The following is a 27,433-nucleotide window of genomic DNA, read 5'->3' as shown; positions in this document are numbered from 1 at the left end:
CCGTGAGCCCTTACCCCAGGAACGGTGAGCACCTCCAGGGTCCCCAGACCCACCCCGCCCCGCGGCCCACGCCACCGTCGACGCCCACGACCCCCACCCCAGCCTAGAACGCCAGGTGTCTGGGAGCTGGGGGCGCGGGAGGGGAGGGTCCGGGTGGGGCAAGGGGGGGGCCCTCTGGCACTCCCTTCCCCTCCCCCAAGCTCCACCCTCATTTGGGCGGGCGGGGCTAAAGGTTAGGGGCTGGGAAACGCTCCCCGAGCTGGCTTAAGCGTTAACCCGCGGGCCCAGGGCCAGGACGCCGGGCTGCCCCGGGCCCTAGGTTCCGCCTGGCAAGCGGGGCGGGTCCCCCAGCCGAGGGCGGGGCGGAGACTGGGAGGGGAAGGGGTCTGTCGGCTGGGTGTGGGAACTAGTGACCAGGGGGCGGGCGCGGACAACCTAGGGGTGGGCGCTGGGGACCCGACCGAGACAGGGAGGGGAGGGGGTCGGGGGTGCGGGGGTGCGGGAGACGGGACCGAGGCAGAGAGGGGAGGGGTCTGCGGGGGGCGCGGGGGCTTAGAGGGGAGGACGCAGGGGCGAGGGCCGCGTGCACCTGGCGCCGGGGCCCGCCCTAACCTGGATTTCCGGGGGCGGGGCGGGGCGAGGGGGCGGGGCGAGGGGCGGGACGCGGGGGCGGGGCGAGCGCCAGCAGACGTCAGGGACCCGCGCGCCAGGCCCCGGGCCGCCGCTCCGCCCGTGGGCTCAGCCGGGGCTGCCGCGAGCGTGCGGGCCGCGCCGGGCATGTCCTAGGCGGCGGCCCCGCCCAGCGCTCGGCCGGCGGGCGGGAGGGCCGGGGCCGAGCTGGGGCCGAGCCGGGGCCGAGCCGGGGCCGAGCCGCAGGTAAGACGCGCGCCCCGCACCCGCGGCGGCCGGGGCCTCCCTGCGCCCGCACCTGCGCCCGCCGGGCCGCGCGGGGATGGAGATGAGCGGGGGGCAGGGGCCGGGGGAGCAGGTCCCGTCCGGGCCGGACAAAGGCGTGGGGACGGCGGCCGCGGGCGCACCTGGCCGGGCTGGTCCCCGCCGCCGCGAAGGCGGCCCAGGTCTGCGCCAGGCCGGGAGGGGCGCCCGGCGCGCGTCTACTCGGCTTGGAGAGGGGGGCGCAGGCCTGGGCGCCGGGGTCCCCGCCCAGGCACCGGCTCGGCCATGGCTGCCCCGGCGAGCGCTGATTCAGAAGGCGCCGCTCCCTCCCCCTCCGGGCCCGGCCGCCGCCCGGCCTGGTCTCTCCTCCCGCGGTCCCTCCCTCCGTCCTCCCCTCGTTTCCCTTGTCGCCGCCGTCTCTCCGCCGGCCCTGCCTCCTCTCTCGGCCTGTTCCCGGCCTCCGTTCCGTCTGCTCCTTCCAGCCGCCCGCCCCAGCTCCTGCCGCTCCCAGACCCTGCCCCCATCCGTTCCCTCTCCCGGTCCCGGCCGGCTCCCAGCCCCTGCCCCCGGACGGCTCCACCTTCCCTCCTCACCTCCTGGCGGGTGGCTTTTCTGGCTGGGGCGGCCGTGGGGACAAGTTTGGGGTGTTTATTATTCTCCCTCCTAGCAACGATGGCCAGGCCAGCCCCGATCCGGCCGCAGGCTGTTTGGGAACATCTTCAGCTCCCCGGCCTGAGCCTTTTCAGGGTGGGTTGGTAGTGGCAGGGGTGGCCTGGCACAGCCGCATAACCAGGCTCTCGGGGCTTGGCCTCCCTTTGCTGTAAGTCGAGGCTGTGGCGTCCTCTGGGTGGGGTCGCTGCCTATTGGAGCCAGTAGCAGGTGATGGAAGAGTGTGGGATGTGGGGGCTGGGGAAGGGCAGTGATGGGGCTGTGATGGGGCGGGGGCTTTCCCGCAGAGAGCCCGTCCCCTCCCCCCTGCTGCCCGAAGGAGGGGTTTTAGAGGAGGCGGGGGTGGTGGAGCCCTCCGGGGCCCTGGCTCCTCCCTTCGCCTCTAGTTAGTGCCCCCCTGGCCTGACTCTGAGGAAGTGCCTGGGGCTCTGGGGAGGGGATTCTGGCCGACTTCTCCTGGGGTGGGTTTTTCCCACATCCTCCCACCTGCTTGGCCCAGGTGACATGAGGGTGTGCCAAGGGATACGTGGTCACTTGGGCCTCCATGGCCTTGCTCACTGCCCCACCCAGAAGGGAGCTGAGACCTGGGGCCTCTGGGTGTGGGGACTGCAGGGACAGGAACTGGGGATGCCCCCACTGCTCCTACCTTTGCTTCTCTCCTGTCTGTGCTCCATCCTCTGGGTCACACTGTGGCTTCAGGACCTCCAGGGCTGGCCACATGGCATCTGCCCATGCCCTTCCACTGTGACCCCTGCTCTGCTCAGCGCTCCGCTCGTGGTGTTTTTGAAATTCTTCATGACTTTTGGACAAGGCTACCACATTTCACTTTGCGCTGAGCCTCCTGGAGATGAAGCAGGTCCTGGAACTACCTTTTGGCTCCAGCACCGGCCACAGGACTCCCCGAGCCTTGTGACCCGTGTCTCTGCACTGGTTCTTTCTTTGCCTGGACCACAGTCCCCAGACGTTCACATGCCTGCTTCCGTCCCCCTGCTCCTGTCCCTGCTCCAGCATTACTCAGATGTCCCCTTCCCAGGGAGCCTTCCCAGACCCCCCCACCCCTCCCTCCCTGCTTCGTTTTTCCTCTGGGACACTCACACATTCTCAGAGCCTTTCACCTTGTTGCCTGCCTCCACGGCTGGTGGGAAGGCTGGTGGTGCGGGTCCCAGCTGTCTCAGAGCCCAGGACGCCCCTCGGCACATGGCGGTGCTCGGGATGTGATTTATCCTGTGTGTGTGTGTGTGTGTGTGTGTGTGTGTGTGTGTGTGTGTGTGTGTATCTCAGCATTATGCGTGTTTGTATGGTGAAGAGCGGCCAGGACACTTGTGGGTGGTGCTCTGGATACGCGGGAGGCCATGTGCACACGTGTGTCCCATGAGCGTGCGTGCATGTTTGGTGTCCACACACAGGTGCCACCGTGATACAGCTCTGGGGCTCCGGGTGAGCACGGTGCCTGTGGGAGAGCATGTGTGTGCAGGCTGCATGGGGGCCTCAGGCTGCCCCAGTGCCTGGTCTTGGGTGACATTGGCCCTTGTTGTCGTTCAGATTGCCCCCACTGTGCCCCTCAAGCTACCGTGGTGCTTCCCTGCCCATCTTGACCATACCAGCCCCTCATGATGCCCCCAGGACCTCGGGCACCGGGCACTACCTCCATCACCTGCTGCCTTGGTCACCTGGTACTGTCCTGGCTTGGGGAGCTTAGCAGGATGGCTGCAGTGGCCACCAAGGGCTGTTTCGTCTCCTCTAAGTGATCAGTGTGTTGATGGCTCAGGGCTCCTGTCCTCAGCTGTCTCCCCCTGACCCTCCTTGCCAGGTCCACCCCAGAGTGTCCGGCTAGCGGAAACAGATCCCCTGGTGCAGAGTATGTGTCCTGGGATGGGGTCTGGCCCTGTGCACCTGGCGTTGTGGGGACCCCGATGGGCCATGCCAAGTCCCACTCAAGAGCTGTTCCTGGTCGGGTCATGAGGACATGTGTGGCTCCACACGTGGGCAGCGTGGCCTGTGCCGCCTCGTAGACTCAACGCCTGGCATCCGGGAGGGAGAGGAGAGGGGCCCAGAGCAAGGGGAGGACTGGGAGAACTTAGCTGGGGCAGGCGGCCACAGGGGAGGGCGGGTGGCCTAGTGTGGCTGGGGCCCAGCGTTTCCAGGGGTGGCCGCTGTGTGGCCATGGGGGTGCTTGAACCTCCTGGGGGGCAGGATCTGTTCCGGGCCTTTTGTGTCCAGGGGCTGGGGCCAAGGGAGGGAAGCCTGCTCTAACAGCTCCTTCCCCCCAGGGCCGGATAGGCCTGGCCAGTGCCAAGATGAGTGTCACCTCCTGGTTCCTGGTGAGCAGCAGTGGTACCCGCCACCGGCTTCCGCGAGAGCTTATCTTCGTGGGGCGTGATGAGTGTGAGCTCATGCTGCAGGTGAGTGGGAGCCCCTCGGGGCTGAGAAGGCAGGTCCAGGGCCCGGGCCTACTGGTTGCAGGACACCTGGGGGGGGAGCCCTCAAGTCAGCCCTGGGCCTGGGTGTCTCCACCTGGACCCTGGACCCACAGCCGGGCGTTTGCAGGCCTGAGTGTGTGCTCACGAGGCTGGTCCCTGCCTCTGCATATGGGAGCTTTTCTGACAGGAAGGTGTTTAGGCGCCGATCGGGTTCTCAAGGCACCGGGGACCCACCTTTGGAAGGTGCTGGAAAGTGGACCTACCCATAACCTTGTTGTCTGGGGCCCCAGCTGGGCCACAAATGGAGCGGGGAGCCCCAGGGCCATCTCGGGCCATCAGAGCTGTCCAGGGGAAGGCTGGTGCCCCTTTGAGGCACCCTGGGGTGGGGAAGGGGCCTTTCTTGGGCAGAAAAGCCTGGTGGGGCCAGGGCACCGTGCTCTTGGCCATCAGGACTTTCAGGCTCTGGGTTTCAGAGTGTGGGTTTGGCTTCCGTGGGGCTCACGTATCTGGCTATTTGGGAACAAGGAGGGTTCACCCTAGTTCGGGTGTCCTTTCCCTGTGCCTCATGGGTGTGGTTGAGTTGGGCTTCCTGCAGCCCTGCGCCGCCCCCCTCCCCCTGCATGGCACATGGGCTGCTGTCCCCCAAGCTCCCCAAGCTCATGCCCCCGACTGTGGTGTTCTGGGTGGGCTGCTCGGGTGCAGGGTGAGGCCTGGCTCAGGCCCTGGCTCCCTTGTGTGAGCCTGGCTGCTGCCGCCCACTCCCTGGGACACCTGGGGCTTGGGCTGCGGACGGGGGCTCTGCCACACACACGCACACTTGGGCAGCAGACGTCCACCTCTGTCTCCCGAGGGCAAGCCCGTCCCTCTCTGGACACCCTGGCTTCTCCCCGAAGGTCCTCGGACTTGCTTGGCTAGGCTGGCCAAGTTCCCGCGTCAGGTTTGGTTGCTGGGCCTCCGAAGCGTCTCTGATCTGGAACAGTCTGTCCTCTTATTTCTCGTCATGCCTTTGGAAGCTGGGGAGACCGCGTCAGTGACTGTACAGGGTGGGCACATGTCTCCCGTAAAGACCGGGGAACGTCTCTGAGGCCTCTTGGGCCGCACACCTCCTCGGCCGCAACTGCGCTCTCCTGGCCGTGGAGCAGCCCGAGGACCACGAGGCAGCCGGCGTGCTGGCACCAGGGGGTCTTCCTCGCGGCCTCGCAATGTCAGTCTCCTGTCGTCCTCATGTGTCACGATATAGCCTCAGCTTATTAAAAACCATTTACGGGTAGAAAGCGTGCTCCGAACTCGCGGTGTGCACAAAGCAGGCGGCAGGCTCGGTCGCACCCCTGGCATCTTGAGCGGCCCCGCTGAGGTCTGGAGGTGGCTGGTGGCTCCTGACAATGACACAGAACGTGACCCCCATTCTCTGTCGCTGGAGGCGGGTCTGAAAACGGGCTGGGTCCCTGACCCTGGCAAGGTGCCGTGCGCCTGGGTAGCGTGTTGATGGCTTTGTTGGTCTACCTGGGGTGGCCAGGAGGGCCTCTTGGAGGAGGCAGCATTTGACCAGGGCCCAGTGTGGGTGTTCTTCCTGCCCACTGCCTGGCTCTGTCGCCTGCACCAGGCCCTCACTCTGCTTGCTGCTTTTCCCAGGGATTGGTGCAGAGGCTTCTGGGGCAGGAGGTGGGGATCAGGGTGCTCAAGTGAGCTTGGGGTCCAGTTCCAGTTCTGGTTTGTTGGTGGTGGAGCCTTGAGCCGGGCAGGAGCAGCGGGCACTTTTCAGCCCTCCATGCAGGTCTAGCCCCAGGCTCGGGTGCACCTTGCTGTCCTCTGGCACCTGGGGAAACCGAGGCTCCAGGAGGTCATGCATGCTGTCCACCCCCGCAGCCTCCCTCTCTGTCTGGGCCCTGAGCTCCTGGGCAGGACCACCCCTTGCATCTCCCAGAGGTGCCCTCACTCCCATACCTTGGTTTCCACATCCGCTCAGGTGATTCACATGGTGTCCTTGCCTCTCCTGTCCCCAGCCTCTAGCCACCTGCAGTCATAGCCGGTGTGGGCCTCACCCAGGCAGCCCCAGCTCCATGCAAAACCACCATCCTCCGTCCCCTCCAGCAGGGTCCCTGCCAGTGTCCCCGCCAGTGGTCCAGGGACGCACCCTGACCTTCCCCCTCCCTTACCCGTGCTTTGGGCATCCACAGGCGGCGCTGCCACTGCGCCCAGGCTCAGGGGACAGGCACACTGGTGGATCCCAGCCTCGCCCTACAGCTGCCCCGCCCCGGCCCCTCTGTTCAGGTGGCCCCCCACCCCCGCTCATCCTTCCCTGCCAGCTCACCCCCTCCCTGCCTCATCCTCCGGGGGCCCGGGCCTCCCCTCTGTGGAGGTCTGTGTCATTGTCCCCGTGTTGTCACTCCACAGTTGTGATGGAGCACTGCACTGTCCTGGCGCCGGGAGGGCCCTGCAGAGACCCTGCCTCCTGGGGTCACTGCTCTGGGGTGGGGCCGGCCACACCCATGTAAGCAGGGACCAGATGAGTCCCCAGGGCAGAAGCCCGCCGGAGGTGGCACTGGGAACGGGATGGGGGGCTGTGGGGCCGACTGGACACTCGGGAGGGGGAAGGGCGCGGAGGGCTGGCACAGGTGCTGGGCGGGGTGTGGCCTCCACACAGGGCACAGGGAGCAGGCAGTGCGGGGAGGCTGGGGAGCAGGGGACTGTCCAGGGGGCCTGGGCCGCAAATGAGGCAGGAGGGGCTGTGGCTTGTTGGACCTTGCGGGGCAGCGGAAGGTGGGGGGGCGTGTGTGGAGGCAGAGCCGGCCAGCCTGGCCACGTGCCGCCCCACACTCTCCAAGTGTGGCACAGAGCTGGTGCAGGACGTGTGCCTCTGCACGTGGGCATGTGTGTGGGGTGTGTGTGTGCTGGTGCACGCATGTGTGTGTGGGGTGTGTGCCTGTGCACGTGTGTGTGGGGCCCGTGTGCCTGTGCATGCACGCGTGTGTGGGGTGTGCCTATGCACGTGTGCATGTGTGTGGGTTGTCCCTGTGCACACGTGTGTGTGGGTGTGCCTGTGCACGTTCACGTGTGTGGGGTGTGTGTGCCCATGCACACGTGTGGGGGCGTGTGCCTGTGCACGCGTGTGTGGGTGTGTGTGCCTGTACGCGTGTGGGGGGGCATGTGCCTGTGCATGTGTGTGGGGGGGTGTGCCTGTGCACACGTGTGTGTGGGGGCATGTGCCTGTGCACGCATGTGTGTGTGGGTATATCCCTGTGCACGCGTGTGTGTGGGGCGTGTGCCTGTGCACACGTGTGGGGGGCATGTGCCTGTGCACGTTCACGTGTGGGGGGGCGTGTGCCTGTGCACGCCTGTGTGTGGGTGTATCCCTGTGCACGCGTGTGTGGGGCGGTGTATTCCTGTGCTCGCGCGTGCATGTGTGTACCCCTGTGCACACGCGTGTGGGGGTGTATCCCTGTGCACACACGTGTGTGTGCACATGCATGTCTCTGTGCTTGTGCGCACACACGTGTGTGTGCACATGCATGTCTCTGTGCTTGTGCACAGGTGTTTTCCCTGCTTCTGCCCAGTTTGCCCTGTGGGAATGTAGCAGCCGGGGTCTGTCTGCTTGCGTCCTCATGCGGAGACCACAGCCCCGAGCTGGAGCCCTCTGCACGCGAGCCAGCTGAGCCCATCCGCAGGGGACGTGGGTGATGCCGGGTGCGGACTGGTGGGAGGGTGTGCCCAGAGCCCTGGGTTTTGGCTGCTGCCAGGATCAGGCTGGCCTGGGCCGGGCTCTTTCCGCGGAGGGAGTCACATAAAGTTTGGAAGCACATCTTTGTTCCTTTTAAAGTGAGTATAATTAGACTCTTTTTCAAATATCTGTATGTTTGGAGTTTGTTAGGGTCATTTTATTCACCTGTTGCACGATCTCTCCCTTCATGAGCTGCTTTGTGTCCTGTGAAGTCTCAAATCCAGGGCTAAGGGGCTGCCTCCATCTTCCCTGGGTGGGTGTCCAGCCTCTGAGCTCCTGGGCCTGGTGGAACTGGGGTCTGCTTCTGGCTTGGGGTGTCAGGGCTGGGAGGGAGGTTTCCGGTCCTGGAGCCCTTCTCCACCTGCTCCCCATCAGTCCTGGTGCTACCCCCAGTCTGGGAGGGGGTTTTTGCAGGAGCTGTGCCTGGTGCTAGAGCCCTGGCCGGGAGTGGAGGCTGGGCCTGGGGACTGGAGGGGGTGGCCCAGGCTCTGGGGGCAAATGGGGGGGACACTGTGCAAGGTCCAAGGACCAGAAGATGGATGGGGTGGGCAGGGGCGTCAGGGAAGGTGGACACAGGGAGGGTGGTGGTCCTCGGCGAAGGGCCCAGGTCCAAGAAGGGGCATGGCATCTCCAGAACCCACAGAGCGGTCTGGCCAGAGGGCTGGCCAGGCCAGGGCAGGGCAGGAAGGTTTGGAGAGGCCTCTGGGGCCTGTGGCTCGGCTTTTCTCTCAGGCTGGCCAGGAACCTCAGGAAGTTTCTGCAAAAGAGTAATGGGCATGACTGACGGGGCCGGGAGGATGGGAGAAAGATGGCTCCCCGGAAGGCCAGTGGGTACCTGGGGGCGAGGGGGTGCAGCTGGACCCTCCGCTGCTGGCCCTCCTGGGGGAAGGCTGTAGGGCCAGGTGGGCAGGGAGGGAGGAATCTGGTTTGGCCCGGCTGGGCTGAGTCTGGGAGTTGGGGGTCTGAGGCTTGAGGGGGGAAGGGAGTTGCTCAGGCCGGGAGGTCAGCCCAGAAGCCCCTCTAGGGGGTTACTCCTTGGCAGAGGTGGGGTCCAAGCCTGAGGGGCAGCGTGCCCTTGCTGCTGCCTACCCCTGTCCACCTCGGGCCGGCCTGTATCGCACTGCGTGCTGGTGAGCGGCTGGCCAGAGCCCCGTGGTACACCCCTGCGCAGTGCCCTTCCCAGGCCGGCAGCACCCCTGCAGTGTGATACCTGGTGGCACAACGGCCACAGCCCACCCCCAGGCTCACTTTCCAGAGATGGGGGGGAGGCTCTTTGGCACCCGGGGTGTCCAGCAGGGCTGAGGTGGGCAGCTGGCCTGATCTCGAGCCCTGGGCACTGCTTGGGAAAGGTCGCAAGAGGAGGTGAGCCCCCAGACTCCTCTGCAAATAGTGTTTTCTCAGCGGCCAGCTGGACACGAGGCTGCCCATGGGGCGGTTCACTGGCGGAGGTGAGACGAGCCTGAGCACTCATGCTCCCCCAGAGAGCTGCTGGTTCTTGTCAGCCCCACTGCAGCCGGGAGACTGAGGCCCAGGTAAGGGTGTGCCAGGGTCCCCCGCCTGTGCTGGGTTGAGGAGGCCCAGGCCAGGGCCAGTGGGGGGCTGCAGTGCAGGGCCGGCTTTGGGGGTAGGTGAGCGCTGGGCCAGCCTGCATCTGGGACAGGGAGGGGCGTCTGATGGAGGAGGGGGTGCCTGGCACCCAGGGAAGAGGCTGTGGCCGGAGCTGTCTGGCCGTGGGTGCCAACTCTGGGTGAGGAATTCAGGGTGGGGGCAGAGGTGAGGCCTGGGGGGGGAGGCGGTTGGTCTCGAGCTTAGACTCACCTGTTCGGAGAGCCGTCGCCGTGGGAGATGCTCTCACCAGGCCTCTCACCAGGAGACCCCCAGGCTGTCCTGGGGGAGGTGCTGACAGCAGGCTGCGCTGCTGACCCGTGTCCTTCGAGCAGCCTGGGGCAGATGGCCCGGGGTGGCCTCTGTGTCAGGGAGGCTCCTGCTGGCACCGCTGACTGCTCTATGATCGTCCCTGCACCCCTGTTCCCTTCCAGAGAACCAAAGGCCCGTTCCTTCCTCATGCCACTCCCCCCAGGTCCCCCATGCGGCGGCATCCTTGGGGGTCCAGCTGGCCGCCTGGGGCCTCTGAGTGCGGGCAGGGCTGGAGCCTGCAGGCTGCTGCTGGGGCTGAGGGCACAGCCCCTACGAGCTAGCCCCCGATGGTCTGCCCTCCAGGGCTCTTGGCACATCTGCCAAGCTGAGGGACCAGAGCCCACCCCCACCCCCACCTCCATCTTACTGTGTCCTTGGGCCTCTGGGTGAGGCAGGGGCTTCTAGTCCTGGGGAGGGTGCTGGGGCCGCCCCTGGAAGCCAGGGAAAAAGTGGGCTCTGTGGGGACCGGCCGCCTCGGGGAGGAAGGGTCGGGGCACTCACCTGTGGGAACAGAGAAGCCTGGTGGTATGGTGACAGGGACTCAGGTCCTGGGCCAGCACCTCATGGGCTAGAGGCCATCCTATGCCGGGCTGCGGAGAGCAGGTGTGCAGCCCTGTCGTTCCCACGCAGGTGCTCTGCAGGTAGGTCTGGGTGTCTTGTGGAGGCACTGCCTGGCAGGTCCACAGGGTCCCACACTGTCATCCTAGCAGGTCTGGACATTTCCTAGATTGGCTGGTTCTTCTGGGCTGTCCAGGGGCTGGTCCCCAGGCTTGTGTCTCCTTCGGTGGCCAAAGAGGGATGCAGGGGCCACCCAGACACCCAGGGCGTCCAGCAGAGTGAGTGTGGGGTGGGTGGTGGTGTGCTCTGTGCCAAGACCGCTGGCCTCGTGGCTGGGGAGGTGGCCTGTGCTGGCGGGGCCTCCGCGAAGAGCGTGTGACCCCATGACCCTATCCCAGCCTCTGCACCGCGAGCCCTAGGAGTGGAGAGGTGTGCTGGGGACTGGTTTGTGTTCTTCCAGCTGACTGTGTGAGGGGGCTGGGTGACCGGCTGGGGAGGGGTCCTGAGAGGGTTGGGGGCCGGGGACAGGTTGGCAGTGCTCAGCATGCAGGTGTGCGGCAAGGTGTGCGTCGGAGGCGTGTGAGTCCTGTGCACGTGGGCACATAGCTGTAGGGTCTGAGATTCATCCTGCACATGTGTGAGCAGCACGGGGAGAGGCTGTGACCTGTGGGGCTGGCCAGGAGTGGGGGGAAGGCCTGTCCCTGGACCCCCCCCAGCCCTGCGGTCCTCCCTGTGGGCTCTGCCTGCCCCCACCTGCCCTTGGGAGTGAGCAGCACATCCCAGATGACCAGAGGTTCCCCCCTTCCCACGGCTGACCCAGGGATGGGGGGCACTGGCCTGTTGGTGCTGCAGAGGGCTGGACAGAAAAGGAGGGGCCCGAGTGGCAGCAGTGGGGTGGGCAGACCTGGCCTTGGCATCTCAGCAAATCCCCGTGGCCTGTTCCAGTGGTTGGGGCAGCTGGCCGAGTCAAGCCTGGGTGGGCTCCCTGGGACACACACACCCAAGGTGTGGGGGTGTGGGCTGGACCTCGTGGGCTCCCAGGCCTAGCTGGCTGGTGTTGGCAGTGCAGTGGGTAGAGGATGGGGTTCTTGCTGGGGTTTCCTCTGCCTCCTGGGCCTCACCTAGCTGGGGAGGCGAGCTGAGGGCAGTCTGTGTGTCCCCAGTCCCGCAGCGTGGACAAGCAGCATGCTGTCATCAACTACGATCAGGACAGGGATGAGCACTGGGTGAAGGACCTGGGGAGCCTGAACGGGGTGAGTGCAAGGGGCAAGGGGCGCTCTGTGCTGGCCCCGCCTCCGTCGTGACCCCGCCCTCATTCTGGCCCTGCCCCCTCATGGCCCCGCCCCCGCCACGACCCAGCCCTCTGCCGGCACCGCCCCTTCTCATGGCCTTTGTCTCTGTGCTGGCCCCGCCTTCTTTTGTGATGGTCACACCCCCTCCATGACACCCCGCCCCCCATAGTAGCGCCACCCGTCTTCCCCGCCCCAGCTCCTTCTGCACCCTGCCCCGCATCCCGGTCTGTTCCTCCGCCTCGATCCCGCTCCTCTTCGCTATATCTCGGCTGTGTTGGCCCTGCCCCCTCCCGGGACCCCACTCCAGCTCTGCCCCCTGCTGTGGTCCCCTTGCCCTTCGCCACCACATCCCTCTGCTCTGTCCCCGCCTGAGCTCCTCCAGGGTCTGCTGCTCGGGTGGGGAGGAAGCCGCCTGCAGGTGCAGTGGCCCCATGGCCTCCTTGGGAGGCTCCGTGTGGGGCAGGGCTGTTCTGGGGGGAGAGGGCCCTAGGGAGGGTGGGAGACACTGGATCTCCTGCAGGCTGAGGGATGGGGCTGTCTGCTGGGATACCCTGTTCCGGGGGACGTGTGATCTCCTTTGTGAGCAGGGAGGGGGCAGGTGAGGGGTCCCTCCAGGGTCCAGTGTCTGGCTGTGTGGATATGCGGTTTCCTTCTGCCGGAGGAGGGCCTTCCGCCCTGTCCCCCCCAGCTCGTGAGGTCTGCCCTCTCCATGCTGAGCTGGGGGGCGGTCCCACAGCAGCCTCAGGCTGCCGAGTGCTGGGCACTCATCACCACTTCCCGTGCAGGGCTCCTGGGTGGGGGGGTCTCAGGCTCTGCTGGGGTCTGCTCCTGAACCCCTCCTCTGTCAGCCCTCCTGTCAGACAGAGTCGCCCTACCTGAATGGGGCTGCAAGGAGAGTGAGCATCCCCTCCGCCAACACGGGCTGCATGGGGCGCCGGCCCCCCAGACCGCCTGGGCTCTGAGAGGGTCCCTGGGGCTGTGGGCCTGGTGTGTGCTTCTCCGAAGCCTGAGTGACATCTGTAGAGTTGGGACCAAGTCTTGCCTGCCTGTGCAGCACCGAGCCACGGGCACAGGCTGACAGGTTGCCCCCACGCCGGGCCTGCTGCCCTCCACTGCTTGCAGGAGCTCACGGACTCCCGCGTCAGCGGCAGCGTGTGCAGACTGAGCTTGCCAGGCTCCCAGCCCTCTCTCAGGCCTGCTCTGCTGCCCCGCAGGCTCGTTTCTGCACCACCCAGCCCTGGCCTGGGACCCCTCCCTGTGGACCCACCCTTCTGCTCCGCCCCCGAGTCCTCCCTGGTTCTTGTGCCTTCCACCAGACTCCGGCACACTTGCCGTGCCTGAGCCCCTCTGTCTTCCCTCTGTCGCCTGGCCTGCCCCAAGGCCCTCAGAGTGTGTGGGGCTCTCTCCCCGATCTGGCCAGAGTGCAGTGTCCAGTGGCCAGCCAGTGAGAGCCCCTGGGTGGCGGGGGAGGTTTCTGGGGAGCAGGCAGTCTTGCACAGCCCGGCCAGCCTTGCCATGGGGCCACCCCGCGGGTGTGCCTTGGCCGCTGCCACTTCAGGGTCCTGGGTGCCGGGTGAGGCCAGGCCTTCGGCGGTCACCTGTCCCGGGGTCCCTGCGGGGGTGAGGCTGGGTGCACGTGTGTCCACGGGACAGTGGCTGGCCCAGAGCAGCACGAAGGAGGGCACTGCAGAGTCGCTGCCCCGCCTGCTGCTGGCTGGGCCCCGCCACCTGTTTCCTCCGCAGACGTTCGTGAACGACGTGCGCATCCCGGACCAGAAGTACGTCACGCTGAAGCTCCATGACGTCGTTCGATTTGGCTACGATATCCTTTCCTGGCCGCGCTCCCTCCCTCTGGCCTCAGTTGTCCTGTTGTCCTGGCAGAGTCGTAGGGGCCTCCGTGGGCACAGCTGGGGCCCACGGGCGTCCCAGAGTAGCCAGCATGACCCCGGGCTGGGCTCCAGCCCGAACCCCGGCCCCTATGCCCCCGACAGAGGCACCGGTCACGGGCACCTGCTTCCTGTGTCCCGGTCTGAGCTCACACAGGGTCCCAGGAGCGAGTGAGCCCTCCCTGGGACCCAGGGCCCCTGGTGGCCTGGGGGCTGCCCAGGCTTGGCGTTCTGTGCGGGAGCATGTGGGAGTGGGGTCTGCGCCTCCGCCCTGAGCAGCCTGGTTGCCCTGGGGACCCGTACACGTGGCAGGAGCATGTCCTCTCCTCTATGCCCGCCTCGGCCAGCTCTCGTGTTCGCACAACCGCTAGTGGGTGTGGGCCCAGCCGCTGTCTGAGGCCCTTCCGAGCCCAGATCCTTGGGAGGCCGGTGCCGAGGGGTGGCCTGGGATGGGAGCTGGGAGCTAGCTGTGTGGCAGGCTCCTGGGCACATCATCTGCCCGCCCTGCCTCGCACTTTGGCTGAGGGGTTAAAGGGCATGTGTGTGCCGTGATCTGGAGCGGCGTCTGTCCTGCTTCTCTGACTCAGAGCAGTGTGGACACGGGCCTGGGGCGCACGCGGGTGTGGGGGCAGCACAGCCCCCCGGGGCTGTCAGTCTGACTTGCCCAGGAGCTGTCTGCTCATCTCGCTGCGGAGAGTGCCTGTACCACGTGGCCCCGTGCCCTTGTCCAAGGGCCATCCTGGCTCTTCTGCTCTGGGTTTGCCTTAACTTGCGGCCACATTCCAACATGTACGTGCTGGAGCGCGTGCAGCACCGGGTCCCCGAGGAGGCGCTCAGGGTCAGTGCCAGCACTCAGCCGAGGGGCCGCACCGTCCCCCCACCCCTCCTCCTGCCCAGCGCTCCCACGCCTCTTGGCTCCCTTGGCCTGGCTGCGGTGCCATGAGTCAGCCAGGCCTGGCCTGGCCTGTCCTGCAGGCTGGCCCGGTCTGGCAGGTGGGGAAGGTAGTCATTTCCCCAGGCTGCTGCAGCTGCAGGTGGTGGCAGTAGCGGGGAGGCTGCTGCCCCCAGCTGGGGGAGGGGAGGCCCAGAGGCATTTGGGGTGCCAAGGAGGACCCTGATCAGGCTATCAGAGGTGGTAGCTGGGAACGGGCAGGAGGGACCTGGGTCAGGGGCCGCAGTGGGTGGGACGTCTCCTCTCCCCTTGCTCGTTTCTGTGGGAGTCACGGAGCATCGACTTGGGGGACCCTGCCCAGAGCTTTACTCGGGAGCTTCTTGTGGGGGAGACTAGCCTTAGCCCTGTCTTTCAGTTGGAGTGTGGGCAGCCTGTCCGCAGTCACATGGGCAGTGTGAGCCTGGGTCTGACAGCTGTAGAGCTCAGCCAGGGGCGCGTACACGGAGGCATGCACACAAGCGTGCATGCACATGGTGTGCTCGGGTAGACCACTGTTCCCCACCTCCCGTGGCCCAGGGCCTGTCCCACCCTTCTCTGGTGGGTCCTGAGTGGGGGGTTCCGTGTGACCTCTGATGACTGCTGCCCGCTCCAAGCAAACCCCAGCTCCTTCCTGGAAGCTGTGTGGTCCTGAGAACCGCCGCCCCCCCTGCCCCAGGCTTGGGCGAGGACCCCCAGCCTCGAGCCTCAGGATGTTTCCTCCGTGGGTGTTGTGGGAAGGCCTCATGGTGTGCGGGGCCAGTCCTGGTCCTCTCTGGAGCAAGAGGGAGCGGGCTGCCCTGGGTGTCCTCCTGAGGCCGACCCTGCCCTTACCCCCGGCCCCCCTGCCCGCAGCACGAGAAGTATACCAGCCAGCTGCAGGTGAGCGTCAAGGGCCCGGCCCCCAGGAAGGGCGAAGCGCTGCCGCAGCACACCCCTTACTGCGAGTCCTTGGGTCCCAGGCCGGAGAGGGGGGACCGGAGGCCAGGGGCAGGTAAGGGCAGTGTTGCACCGGGGCCCAGGAGGGGTGTGCACACAGGCCTGCCCCCCCCGCCCCGGCCTCCCCATGGCTCCCCTTGATCTGCCTGCTCTGGGTCACGCTCCCCTCCCAGCACGGCGCTCGCCCTGCCTCTCAGCCTCTGGGCTCACAGCTCCCCGCTGCCCCAGCACAGACCTGCTGGGCTGTGGGCTCAGGCATCCGTGTGCCCCACGCCTGCACAGCCCGAGACATGCCCACCCATGTGCACTGCCCCCCTGCTCCCCGTGTGGTCCGGTCAGCCTGCGGTGGGGCCCGGCCATCAGGGTCGCCCCTCCGTGGCTTGAGCCACTTACAGACCTTGGAGAGAGACCCGCCCTGGCTGTGGACTCCTGTCCTCCTGCCCTTGTGGCAGGCAGGCTCCGGGGGCAGAGGGCTCAGCCAGGGTTAGAGGGGTTGCCTGCCCCAGGATGGGGCTGCTGAGGACCGTGCTGCCCCAGGTGAGCCTCCTGCACAGGGAGGCCTGGGCGGGTTGGGGGCAGCGAGCGTCACCCACCGTAGATGTGGAAATGGGCCTTAGAGTGGCAAAGTTGGAGCACTTCGGGCAGGGTCCCGGGCTGAGATGGGAGGTGACACCGGGACCCCTCCAGAAGCCAGCGCCTTCCCAGCCCCGGGTCTTCCTTCATCGTCTGCGCTGCGGCCCCAGTGACCCAGGTTCGAACTCCCTCTCCTCCTGCAGAGTCGGCGGCCTACCGCACACCCCTGTACGGGCAGCCCTCCTGGTGGGGGGAGGACGACAGCGGCAGCCCCCCCGAGGACCGGCGCCAGGAGGAGCCCTACGCAGGTAGGTCCCAGAGGCCCCTGGCACTTCTGAAGGGTGGCCGGGCTGGAAATGCCTGTTCCGGGGGAGACAGCCGGCCGTGCTGGCAGAGGTGGGCGGTCCGAGGTCGGCACCCTGCAGCCCCCAAGGACATGCTTTCTCCCCCCGCCCACCCAGAGCGGCCCAAGGAGCCGGCACAGCAGGACGGGGAGCTCCCGGGGACGATTGGCTTCCGGGCGGCGGCGGAGTCTCCGGGCTTCTCGTTCAGGCGGGAGCCCAGTTACTTTGAGATCCCCACGAAGGAGGCCCCTCCGCCACCGCGGCCCCCTGAGGCGCCGGCCCAGGAGGCACCCGCCACGGCCCCTGTGGTGCAGAGCCATGCCTCCTTCACCATCGAGTTCGATGACTGCAGCCCCGGCAAGGTGAAGATCAAGGACCACGTCACCAAGTTCTCGCTGCGCCAGAGACGGCCCCCAGACAAGGAGGCCACACCTGTGGAGGCCGTGTCTGCCGAGACCAAGGTGGCCGACTGGCTGGTGCAGAGTGACCCTAGCCTGCTGTGCCGGGCTGGCCCCGGGGATGACCGTCACAGCACCAAGAGTGACCTGCCCGTCCACACCCGCACCCTGAAGGGTGAGTGCCGGGCGGGCCGTGACCTCACCACAGCGCCTTCGTCTCCCGGTGGGGTGCCCTCATCAGCTTGATTGATTTCCCGCCTGCAATTAATTGCCAGACACCTGCCTCCGCAGTTGGGGCAGTTGGGCGTGTTCCCGGTGCTCATCTCAGCCACGTGTGCTGGGTGCTGTGCGCTGTGGGTACCACGTCCCCGGCCTCGTGGCACCGCTTGGGCAGGAGGTGAAGAGGCTCCCCTTCCCCCAGATTGCTGTGTCCTTTCCCTTGACCTGATGCATTGGGGTTCCCCACCCCCAGGTCACAAGCATGAGGATGGCACGCAGAGCGACTCAGAGGACCCCACGGCCAAGGCGGCGGTGGCAACAGCTGGGGTCCCTGCGGAGGGCAGCGGGGTGCAGGTGCGGCTGCAGAGGCAGATGAAGCGGGACCCCCAGGAGCTGCTGCATAACCAGCAGGCCTTTGTCATCGAGTTCTTCGACCAGGACACGCCCCGCAAGAAGCGCTCTCAGTCCTTCACGCACACCCCTCCCGGGGACCCCAAGGCCGACAAGCGCCGAGGCCCCGGGCCAGCGGACAGAGACCGCTCAGCCGTCCCTGCTTCGGCGCGGGGGACAGGCGGCAGCTCGGGGCCGCAGCGGGCCAGCTCGCTTAAGCGGGAGAGGACAGAGGAGCGCCTGGGGGGCCCCTCACCCGCCTCCCGGGGCTCTGCCCGACCCTTTGGCAGCGTGGGGCGCCGCTCCCGTCTGGCCCAGGACTTCATGGCCCAGTGCCCGCGGGAGGGCTCCCCGACCGCCCGGCCCGGCCCTGACAAGGCATCTCCAGCGTCACCGGCCCCCGAGACACCCCGTGGGGCCAGCCCTGTGGCTCCTGCGACCCCACCACCGCCTCCCGCCGACCCCCAGCTGAGCAAGGCTCGCAAACAAGACGAGGACGACAGTCTGAGCGACGCGGGGACCTACACCATCGAGACGGAGGGGCAGGACCCGGAGGTGGAGGAGGCCCGCCAGATGATCGACCAGGTCTGCAGGGCAGGGGGTTGGGGGCCCGGCTGGGGTTGGGGTGGCTCTGACCCAAGGGCCTGGCCGTCCCTCCTCCCAGGTCTTTGGGGTGCTTGAGTCTCCTGAGCTCTCCAGGGTGTCCTCGGCCACCTTCCGTCCGGTCATCAGAGGGGACAGAGACGAAGCCAGTGACGGGGTCGCCCAGCGAATGGCGCTCCTGCAGGAGTTTGCCTCCCGGTCGGTGGGCATAGCCCCCCAAGGGGAGCTCCAGGTATGTGGGAGGCACACTGCCCTGGGGAGGTGCTGGGACCCCATCATCAGGTCCCGTATGAGCTCGAGGGTTATGGTCTCGCCTGCGCTGGATGCCTCATACGAGGCTGGGTCGAACCTTCACTGAGTGGCGTGCCCACCTGGCAGGTGGGCTGGGGCCCTGTGTGGAGGGCTTGAGGACAGGTTCCAAGTCAAGTTGGGCCCCTGGGTGTGTGCCCGCAGGCAGGGCTGGGCTGAGCCACAGCTGCTGGCCTCTAGCTCCCGAACCGGGCTCAGGTTAGGTAGTTACGTCGGGGTTCTGTAAGCTCAGGAGTGCAGCAGGGGCTTTCCTGGCTGTTTCTTGGGTGGGGCGGGGGGGGGGGCTGCTGTGCCACAGGTCCAGAGATGGCGTGTTTGGGGCCAGGGGTTAGGGTGAGCTGTCCCCACTGCTGAGGGTCTCCACGGCGCTCCTGACTTTCCCTGCCGCAGACACACACTCGTCCTTCACTCCGCAGGGCCTCACGGTGCCGGGCTCCCCCGGGGGTCAGAAGTGGGTGTCCCGCTGGGCCAGCCTGGCCGACAGCTACTCAGACCCAAGCCTGGCAGGTGAGTGGTTCAGGCTCAGCAGCGGGGAGGGGCTGGGCCCAGGCTTTCCACCGGACACGTGGGCGTGAGTGCGTGCCAGCCAAGTCCGGAGGAGGGTCAGGCTTCTGGCACGCACTGAGGGCCTGCAGGCCCAGCGGCCGCTCCAACCAGTCTGCCCTTGTCTCTGCAGAGGAGAGCCCTGGGCGCAGAGCGGGGGAGCTTGAAGGGACCCTGCCTGTGCGCCAGCGACGGCGACTCCCACAGCTGCCCAGCGACCGCGCAGACAGCCCTGGGGGCCTCGAGGCCACCAAGAGGAGCGGCCCTGGGCCTCCGGAGCCGGGCAGTGAGCAGGCCGGCTGCCTCTTGGGCCAGGAGGACTTGGAGCCTGACAGCCTCAGCGATGCCAGTGGGTCGGATGGTGGGCGGGGCTCCGAGCTGGGTGGGGGCCCACAGGAGGAGAGACGGAGGAGCCCCCAGGAGGGAGTAGCGTGGACGAAGGGCCGGCCCTCGCCAAGGGCCCCTGGAGAGCCAGCCCCTGCCTCTTTCTTCATTGGGGACCAGAATGCGGAGACAGCCTTCCCCAGGAAGCCATCCGTGGCTGCAGGGGAGGTGGACAGCCCCGGGCGGGTGGCGAGGGACGGCGTCTACGTCAGCTCCAGCGGGAGGATGGTTATCCAGCTGCAGACAGAGCGGTCCTTGGAGCCCGAGAGCCCTGCCCCGGCCTTGGTGCGACAGGACAGCTTCCGCAAGGAGCCGGCCGGTGGCCCCCCGGCGCCCGGCCAGCTTCCGCACATCTCGAGCCACCCCCTCCTGCAGGACCTGGCTGCCGCCCAGGCCTCACACATGGACCTCCACCCCCAGGACACCCACCTGATCCTCAAGGAGACGGAGACAGCCCTGGCAGCCCTGGAGGCCCGGCTGCTCTCCAAGTCCGCGGAGGAGGCAGAGGGCCCGATGGGCAGCACCCCTGGGCCACCAGATGACTCCCTGTCCGGGGATTCTGATGTGGACACAGGGAGCACAGTCAGCCTGCTCAGTGGTAAGAACGGGCCCAGCCCAACCAGTCCCCAGGCTGCGGGGCCGCAGAAGGAGAAGCCGCCGTCCCCACCAGCAGCACAGGACCCGGGGAGCGTCTCCTCGAACAGCGCCCGAGAGCGGCTCTCAGACAAGCATCGTCGCCCCCCGGGCCCCATGGACGTGGGCCGTGCAGAGCTGGGGAGGCGCCTGGCTGCGCGGCGTGGCACCGGGGCCCGGGCATCCTCGGACTGGCCTGACGAAGAGCGAGGCTCCGGCCCGGCCCACCCACCTGGCGCAGACACCGTCACCTCTGACCACGAGACCCCCGTGGCCCCTGGGGCGGGGCGGCCAGGGCCTCGCCGGAAACCGGCACCCGCAGCGCCATCCCCGGCTCCGCGGGAAGAGCAGGGCCGTGGCTGCGCCCAGAAGGTACAGCAAGTGCTGACCCGCTCCAACAGCCTGTCCACCCCTCGGCCCACACGGGCCTCCCGGCTGAGGCGGGCCCGGCTGGGGGATGCCTCAGACACGGAGGCTGCCGATGGTGAACGGGGGCCCTCGGCCAACCCTGAGCCGGCGGGGCGGCCAGCCCCTGAGCAGGCCAAGAAGCTGTCGCGCCTGGACATCCTGGCCATGCCCCGGAAGCGGGCGGGCTCCTTCACTGGGCCCAGCGACTCCGAGGCGGCCCCTGCCCGCACCAGCTTCTCTGGCCGCAGCGTCGAGTTGTACTGCACTGGCCGCAAACCCGTCATGGCCGAGGCTCGGGCCGCCGCCACCAGGAAGGCCACCAATACCACCACGGCCCCCCGCCAGCCCTTTAGCAGGGCCCGCCCGGGCAGTGCCCGATACTCCTCACCCAGTGAGTGCCACGTCAGCCAGGGCGGTGGGTCCGCAGTGTTCTGGGTCAGCCCCACGCATGGCCGTGGGGCCCCCCGACTCTGGCCCTAGAGGAGCCCCCAGGCCCAGGCAGGCCAATCTCCACAGACACACTCGAGAGCCTTGAGTGTGCGCGGGTCCGCATCTTCCGCGAGCCCGGAGGGAGGGGCTCCTGCTGACTCGCGGGTGGGGGCCTGTGTGGCTGTGGACAGTAGGCTGGGGCTGCCCACTCTGCCCTGGCGCTGTCCCCTGGGGGGCTGGGTGCTGGGGGAGGCCGTGTCAGTCTCCCACGCAGCCCCAGGTGGGGTGCAGAGGGACGGTGCTGTGGCCGCTGGGGCTTGTCTCCTGCCCGGGGTGGCTGGATGGTGCCCGGCATGCCCTGCTGAGGCTGCAGACACGGCCCCTCCCTGCCTTCTGGGCCGCGGGGGGCGCGAGGAGTGCCGGGGGACCGGTTTGCTGGAGAAAAAGGGATGGAGCGGGACGGGTGGAGGGCTGGGGACCACGGCTGGGTGCCAGCCCACTGCCCCTCCTTTCTGGCGGCGTGTGTGTGCTGCCGCCGCGGGGCCTCAGAGCAGGGCGGGCGGGAGTGGGTCTCAGACCAGGCAGGCAAGGGAGGGGGCTGTGAGGGCTGAGCCCAGCCACCCCCTGTGGTACCCCCCAGGCCTGGGGCTGATCCACGTGGGGAGGTCCACCCTGATTTGGGGTATCTGTGGGTTCCATTCCCTGCCACCAGTCCTGCCAGTTCCCATCTGATGGGTACGGACCCTCCCCGCGGGACACGGCCTCTGCCCACGGGGTGAGCAGTCTCAGGCCCGTGGAAATGCCAGGCCACCCGGTCCAACCCATCCCTGCCCGTCCCTCTCCGGCCCTGCGCATCTCTGCCTGTCCTTCCCGGACCCTGCTCCTCCCTCCCTGACCCTGCCCGCCCCTCCCCGCCCCTCCCCTTCTGTCCCTGTCCTTGGCCATCCCTCCCTGCTCCTCCCTGTCCTTCCCCGTCCCTGCCCGTCCCTCCCCATCCCTCCCCGACCTTCCCAGTCCCTGACCGTCCCTGCCCATCCCTCCTCGTGCCTGTGGGCTGGTGGTGGCCTCCCAGCCATGGAGCTCTGTAGCTGTTGGCGCTTCAGCTGCTGGGCCTCTGGGCATGGGGGCGGGGCATGCAGCGTGGCTTGTCCTGCAGCGCTGGGCATTCGTCTAGAAGGACCCGGGGCTGCCGCAGGGGGCTGAGCGCTGCTCTGTTCTGTTCTTGCTTCTGGAAACAACTCGCACACCCAAGGCACGTGTCGCCGGCAGCAGGGCTCAGATTGCACGTCCACATCTGAGGAGGAGTATGGCTCCCACCACGGCTCCCCCACACACACACGCTCCCGTGCCTCAACAGCCACGCAGACCCCACGGGCTGGCAGCTCCCACCGGACTCGCCCCCGGGCCCCCATGCCCCGGGACACAGACGACGAGGAAGAAGATCCTGACCCCTACGGTTTTATTGTGCAGACGGCAGAGATCGCTGAGATTGCCAGGTGAGCCCGACTCAGCGGAGCCTTCAAGCCAGCGCGCATCTCACCTTGGGGCCAAGGGTACCCCCGGGATAGGGCCTGGTCTGGAGACTGTCTTCCCGAAGGAGCTCAGCAAGGGCTGGTCGATGGAGGGGTGGCTGGGTGGGCCGGTGGGTGGACGTTGGGTGGGTGATGGATGCGTGGCTGGGTGGCTGGGTGGGCGGGTGGATGGATGAGATGGGTATCAGGTGGCTGGGTGGGTAGGTAGGTGGATGTTGGGTGGGTGATGGATGGTCGGGTGGGTGGAGGGATGGATGGGTGACTGGGTAGTTGGGTGGAGGAGTGGATGGGTGGGTGGGTGGGTGCATGGATGCAGATCTGTCCAGGAGGGTGTGGGGCCTCTGTTAAGAGGAAGGACTGTACTAGTTTTGTTAAAGGTGAACTCTCATGTGGTTATTTTCTGGGTCGCCTCCAGGCCAGGAGCTGGGAGGCTGGTGCAGAGATGGTGGACAATGGGGATGGTCTTCCACTGAGAAGTGGTCAGTGCTACAGTGGTTGGGTTCTGTGGGGCTCGTGCAGGGGCAGGAGGAGTCCAGGGCTGGGTGAATGGTGAGTGTTTGGTGCTGAGGTTGCTGAGCTTGAGCCTGTGAGCCTCCTAGAAAGGTGACCAGAGGCAGGTGGTTCCTGGGAGAACGGTCCGTGGGGGTGGAGACACAGAGAGGGTGACAGAGGCCATGGCGGCTGGAGGTTGAGCGGAGAGGACCTGCAGGGCGTGAAGAGGGCCGGGGACAGAGCTCCCAGGACGCGGGGTGCAGTGCACAGGGCTGACGAGGGGGCGGACTGCCGAGGAGGCAGAGTGAGGGCTCTGGAAGGAGGCTGCTGGGTGAGAGAGCTGAGGGGCATGCAGAGGCGAGGAGACAGGATGGAGGGACCCCGGTGGGCTTCAGGGCCTCTGCCCCAGAATGGGCAGGCTTGGGCATCCCGATGTGCTGGGGGCCGGAGAGAGGATGCGGGGGCAGGTGCTCAGGCAGGGGCACATGTCCGTTGGGCATCCGTGACTTTGAGGGACGTCCTTCTGTGTTTTCTTGATGTAGGGAAGGTGGGACCCAGTTGGGGGGCCCCCATCTGGAGGGCGCCCAGGTCAGCCTTGCTGGGGAGGTAGGGGCCAGCCGGGATAGTTTTCTCCAGCTGTGCTCAGCATTTCTGGGAGGGGCTCGGGCGTCCATTCCAGGCAGAGGTGCAGGTGGCGATGGGAGAGGACAGGCCCTGAGGGCTGGCTGGGCGGCGTCCCGAGCACGCTGGGACAGCTGAGGGTGGTCGCTGGGCCTTGGTGGGCCTTGGAGGCCCCGCCACTCGGGCGACTGCAGCAGTGATGTGCCCAGGAACCTTGAGGGTGTTGCTCATGCGCCCTCGAGTGAAGGAAGCGGTGTGGACAGTGACAGGGGACTCCTGTACCCCAGCCTGGGCTGAGGGCTCCAGTCCACAGGACAGGCTGGTTGTGGGACCTGATGTGCTTCGAGACAGCGGTCAGCCTGGGGACTTTGTGGGCACTAGGGGGTAGAAGGTGCTCCTGGTCCCTGCTGGCCTGTGTCCTTTTACGGGTGGCCTGAGAGCCTGGTGGGGAAGCATGCCTAACCTGTGTGGGGTGTGAGCGGGGCCGGGCTGGGGCTGGGAGCCTGGCCTCCCGTGGCCTCCCGTGGCCTCCCTCCCTCCCCTGCGGGGAGGTTCCTGGTCTCTGCCTGCCTGTGTCCCTCATAGCCTGCTTCTGAGCCTTGTTTGTGATCTCTTTCCTGCCTCAGTGTCCCTGCCTGCAGAGTAGGGCCTGGGTGGCCCGAGGGGAAGGTGTGGCCTGCTCTGGAGCGTGGGGTGCCTCCGCCCACCCTTCCTGCCCGGCCCCAGCCCCACCCCTGCCACCCCTCTTGGGGCATCCGACACTTGAGCCTCCTTTGGGGCCCTGTTTGGCACTGCCAGTGGCCGGTTGGGCACAGTTTGGGCCACACTAGAGGCTGCATGCCCTTGGCCCGTACCCCTCACCCCGCACTTGCCTCTTGGGAAGGACTCCTGCCTCCACCTGAGAGGGGAGGTCGGCCCGGGGAGGTTTCCGTCAGGCTGCCAACCCCCCCCCCCCCCGACCTCCCCAACGCTGGCGCCCCGCCCAGGAGGCCCCTACAGGACCTGCCTTCTTTCCTGCGGGTGCAGGCTGAGCCAGACGCTAGTGAAGGACGTGGCCATCCTGGCCCGGGAGATCCACGACGTGGCTGGGGACGGCGACTCACTGGGCTCACCGGGGCCCGCCCGCAGCCCCTCCCTCAGCAATGTGCCCAGCACCCCTGCGTCAACCATCTCCGCCCGTGAGGAGGTACGCCCCGCCACCACCCTGCTGAGGTCTGGCCTGGTCCTCTGGTCCTGGCCGCGTCGGCCACGCCCAGCTGCGTGCCCCGGCAGTCTGAGCCACGAGCCCTCCCCAAGGCTGTGTGTCCCCTGCTCGGCTCCCGACACGGCCGCCCTGAAGTGTGGGGTCTGGGATCCGCCTTCCTTGGGGGCTGGGGCGTCCCGGGGCCCCCAGCAGACTGGGCTTGGGGTCTGCTCCGTCCCCCTGCTGTTGTAGGAGCGGAGGCATGCTGTCTGCCCCTGCTGGTGATGCCCCCACCCCGGAGGGCTGTCACCACCTGCCCTTGTCTGCAGCTGGTGCAGCGCATCCCCGAGGCCAGCCTCAACTTCCAGAAGGTGCCACCTGGCTCCCTGAGCACTCGAGACTTGGACCAGAACATGAACGACCGCTGTGAGGACCCCCTCGCCAGCAAGATGCGGCCTCGGAGCCGCGAGGAGGCAGGCACCCCACCCGCCCCTTAGAAAGCTGGCCTGGCTGTGTGCATGGGGCCCTCCCGGCTGGGCGTTGGGGTGCGCCCGGGGAGCAGGGCCTTGCGGAGGGCTCCCGGGCGCCATGCTGACACCGTCCTCACAGGTGATCTTTGACAACCTGATGCTGAACCCCGTGTCCCAGCTGTCTCACGCCATCCGGGAGAACACGGAGCACCTCGCCGAGAAGATGAAGTGCGTAGGGCCCTGCGAGCTCGGTGGGCCAGTGGGAGCCGCCCCCCCAGACACCCCTCAGACACAGACCCAAACACACCTGTCAGCCAGGACCTGCGGCGGTGGGGGGGTACACCACCCCGGGGGTGCCCGTGCACACATACATGCCCGGCTCCCGGGAACCAGAGCCCCAGGATGACCCCAGCCTCCACCCCAGTCGTTCGCACGTCAGGCCCAGAGGCTGGGACTCTGGCTCCAGCCAGCCCCATTCCTGCACCGTGCCTGTGTTTCCCCTTGGGCCGAGGCGGGGGGCGGGGGAGGGGGTCTGGGCTCCATCATCGCTGTCCTCTGCCTCCTCCCTCGGCGGCAGGATCCTCTTTCAGAACACAGGGCGTGCCTGGGAGGAGGTGGAAGCCAGAATCAACTCGGAGAACGAGGTGCCCATCCTGAAGACGTCCAACAAGGTGAGGGCCGGCCTGCACCCAGCCGCCGGGCTGCAGGGAGTGGGGCGTGACCCCCTTGGCCGCCCTGCTCCATCTGCTCCCTCCCGCCCGCTTCCAGGAGATCAGCTCCATCCTGAAAGAACTGAGGCGCGTGCAGAAGCAGCTGGAAGGTGGGTGTGGCCCCCGGTGCTGCCCGAGGCACCGGCAGAGGGACCCCGGGGTGGGCCGGGAGGCAGGGCAGGACCCACCGGCTGGCCTGACCCTCCCCGCCCCCGCAGTCATCAACGCCATCGTGGACCCCAGCGGGAACCTGGACCTGCTGACCGCGAACCGGGGCTCCGCGGGCTCGGCCCAGCTGGGGAAAGGCCGGCCGGCCGCCCAGAGCCCATCCTCGCCCCCCTCGGCCCTGCCTCTGAGGAGCTTCCCACAGCGGGCGAACTGCGGGTCCCCGGGCCTCCCGGACCCTGCCTTCCTGCCCGACTTCCTCCCCGACGCTGAGAGGTTCCTGATCTAGGCAGCCGGGGCCGGGGCGGCCTCTGCGTGCCCTGGGTCCAGCACCTCCGGCACCCCTTGTCTGCCGCCACGGCCCTTCCCGGCTGCAGACGGTTCGCCACAGACCCCCACGCGTGCCATAACCCTGTGGGCAGGTGCCTCTGTGCCCACATCCCCTCCCTAGCTCCCAGCCGGCGCCCCAGCTGGACAGTCCAGCCCCTGTGGCCACCCCTGCTGGCCTCCTGGCCTAGTTCCTGCTGCGGCCTCCGCCAAGGGCCAGCGTCACAGGTGTGTTCCCCGCCTCCTCCCCACTGCTGTTATTTCTGTCTTTAGCTTTTAAGGAAAGAGTGGTTTGGGCCACTGCAGCAGCCCCCGGGCCTGGAAGGCCCTCACCCCGCCTTTTGTGTTGGGGGCGGCTGTTCTGCTGAGGGCGCCCATGGGCTTACGTGTCCTGTTCCTGTGTGCTGGCTGGGGCCAGGTGGAGGAAGAGGGGCTGGGCCGGGGGTGGGGGCGGTCATTAAGTGCCAAACACGGAGCCAGGAGGGGCTGCTGAAGAAGCCCCCAGGACTCGAGGGCAGGGGGCCCTCGGCCAGCACACTTGCAGCCAGCTCTGCCGAGCACCGGCGGCTCCCCGCTGCCCCGGGGTCGGGGGACCTGGGGCGGGGATGTGGCCTGTGGAGACATTTGGGGCGGGAACCCCACCACTTCAAGCCTTTGGTGCCAATGCAACTGCCAAGCCCACTGAGTGTGCGGGCTGCTGCCATGTGGGCTGAGCACGCAGGTACGCCCATGCCAGACACATGCTCCCAGGCTCACGGCTCGCCCAGGCGCGTTTCCACAGCATGGGGCAGCTCCGCCCAGCCTCGGAGGCCGGGCTCCTGCGCTTGGCTTCCTGCGGTCCTGGGCTGGGGGCTGGGGGCGGGAAGGGGGCACTAGACCGAGATGGCAGGAAACCAGGCTTCCAGAAGCTCCCTGGGCTGTACCCGCTCCCCCAGCCCTCACCCCCGTCCTGCCTGATGCTGTGGGCATTCCTGGGGTGTCTGCAGCCAGCTCGGGGCCCTGCAGGCTGCTGGGCTCCTGGTCCCGTGGGGGGTGTGGGGCAGGGAGAGGCCCCCAGGGACAGTCTTGCCTTCTCAGGGTTCTTTCAGCTGGGAACACGCCGGGTGGGCAGAGCACCCCCCCCCGGGGCAGGGGGGCTGTTTCTGGAGCCTCTAAGCCAAAGAGCCCGTGGGCTGTGGCAGGTGGGGGCAGGTGGCTCTGCACCGTGCCTGGTACCTGTGTGAGTGGCGACTGCGGGATGGGGCCCGGGGCCAGTGGGTGTGAGTCCGGGCCGCCACGGGTGATGTGTGTCTCCGTGTTTACATTTAGCTGACGTGGAGTCGCGTGCATGGGTCCTGTGTCCCCTCCCCCCCGTGATGTTTACGTATGTGTGTGAGTGGTGATGGGCTCCCTGCCGGGACCCCGCCCCTCGAGCCTGCTGTGTCCACACGGAGGCGGCACTGGGCCCCCTCCGGCCTCCTGCATGCCCCACACGGTTGC

The 27,433-nt window shown here is 67.5% G+C and overlaps 2 protein-coding genes across 7 annotated transcripts; one reads left to right on the top strand and one right to left on the bottom strand.

Moving 5' to 3' along the window:
- CEP170B (centrosomal protein 170B) lies at positions 1-25,951 on the top strand. Of its 6 annotated transcripts, none has more exons than XM_027570834.2 (19): positions 1-24; positions 3,834-3,965; positions 11,340-11,429; positions 13,212-13,290; positions 14,134-14,192; positions 15,138-15,276; positions 15,998-16,102; positions 16,256-16,711; positions 17,009-17,730; positions 17,810-17,980; positions 18,474-18,564; positions 18,734-20,416; positions 21,707-21,950; positions 24,126-24,285; positions 24,612-24,755; positions 24,892-24,980; positions 25,330-25,423; positions 25,521-25,572; positions 25,681-25,951. In XM_027570834.2, exons 2-19 carry the CDS (start codon positions 3,861-3,863, stop codon positions 25,914-25,916), a joined length of 4,719 nt encoding a protein of 1,572 aa, XP_027426635.2. In that variant the 5' UTR covers positions 1-24; positions 3,834-3,860; the 3' UTR covers positions 25,917-25,951. The 6 variants fall into 6 exon arrangements, with proteins under 6 accessions (XP_027426635.2, XP_027426637.2, XP_027426634.2 ...); XM_027570836.2 differs by lacking the exon at positions 1-24 and adding an exon at positions 729-876 and having other exon boundaries at positions 21,812-21,950; XM_027570833.2 differs by lacking the exon at positions 1-24 and adding an exon at positions 729-876.
- On the bottom strand, positions 7,758-11,414 carry LOC113909547 (basic proline-rich protein-like). The gene is made up of 3 exons (XM_027570838.2): positions 11,298-11,414; positions 9,520-9,726; positions 7,758-8,458 (listed from the first exon to the last, which is right to left on the bottom strand). The coding sequence occupies exons 1-3, from the start codon at positions 11,369-11,371 to the stop codon at positions 8,131-8,133; spliced, it is 609 nt and encodes a 202-aa protein (XP_027426639.1). The 5' UTR covers positions 11,372-11,414; the 3' UTR covers positions 7,758-8,130.
- Positions 25,952-27,433: the final 1,482 nt, after the last annotated feature.

The sequence above is a fragment of the Zalophus californianus genome, chromosome 6, assembly GCF_009762305.2.
Source record: "Zalophus californianus isolate mZalCal1 chromosome 6, mZalCal1.pri.v2, whole genome shotgun sequence".
Lineage (NCBI taxonomy): Eukaryota > Metazoa > Chordata > Mammalia > Carnivora > Otariidae > Zalophus > Zalophus californianus.
Note: the sequence above shows the minus strand (reverse complement) of the source record. Positions and strands in the feature narration are given on the sequence as shown.

What these genes read in the sequence shown, in the direction of transcription:
- LOC113909547 (XM_027570838.2), bottom strand. Translation starts at nt 11,371, where the DNA reads ATGACAGCATGCTGCTTGTCCACGCTGCGGGACTGGGGACACACAGAC. An exon ending in CAGCTCGCCTCCCCAGCTAG is followed by an intron (nt 9,727 to 11,297) that starts GTGAGGCCCAGG and finishes GGAAGGGAACAG; the next exon opens with GGGTGCAGGGACGATCATAG. An exon ending in GGCGACGGCTCTCCGAACAG is followed by an intron (nt 8,459 to 9,519) that starts GTGAGTCTAAGC and finishes ACTCTTTTGCAG; the next exon opens with AAACTTCCTGAGGTTCCTGG.
- CEP170B (XM_027570832.2), top strand. Translation starts at nt 12,984, where the DNA reads ATGGGGCCACCCCGCGGGTGTGCCTTGGCCGCTGCCACTTCAGGGTCC. An exon ending in TCCCCGAGGAGGCGCTCAGG is followed by an intron (nt 14,193 to 15,137) that starts GTCAGTGCCAGC and finishes CCCTGCCCGCAG; the next exon opens with CACGAGAAGTATACCAGCCA. An exon ending in CTCAGACCCAAGCCTGGCAG is followed by an intron (nt 18,565 to 18,733) that starts GTGAGTGGTTCA and finishes TTGTCTCTGCAG; the next exon opens with AGGAGAGCCCTGGGCGCAGA.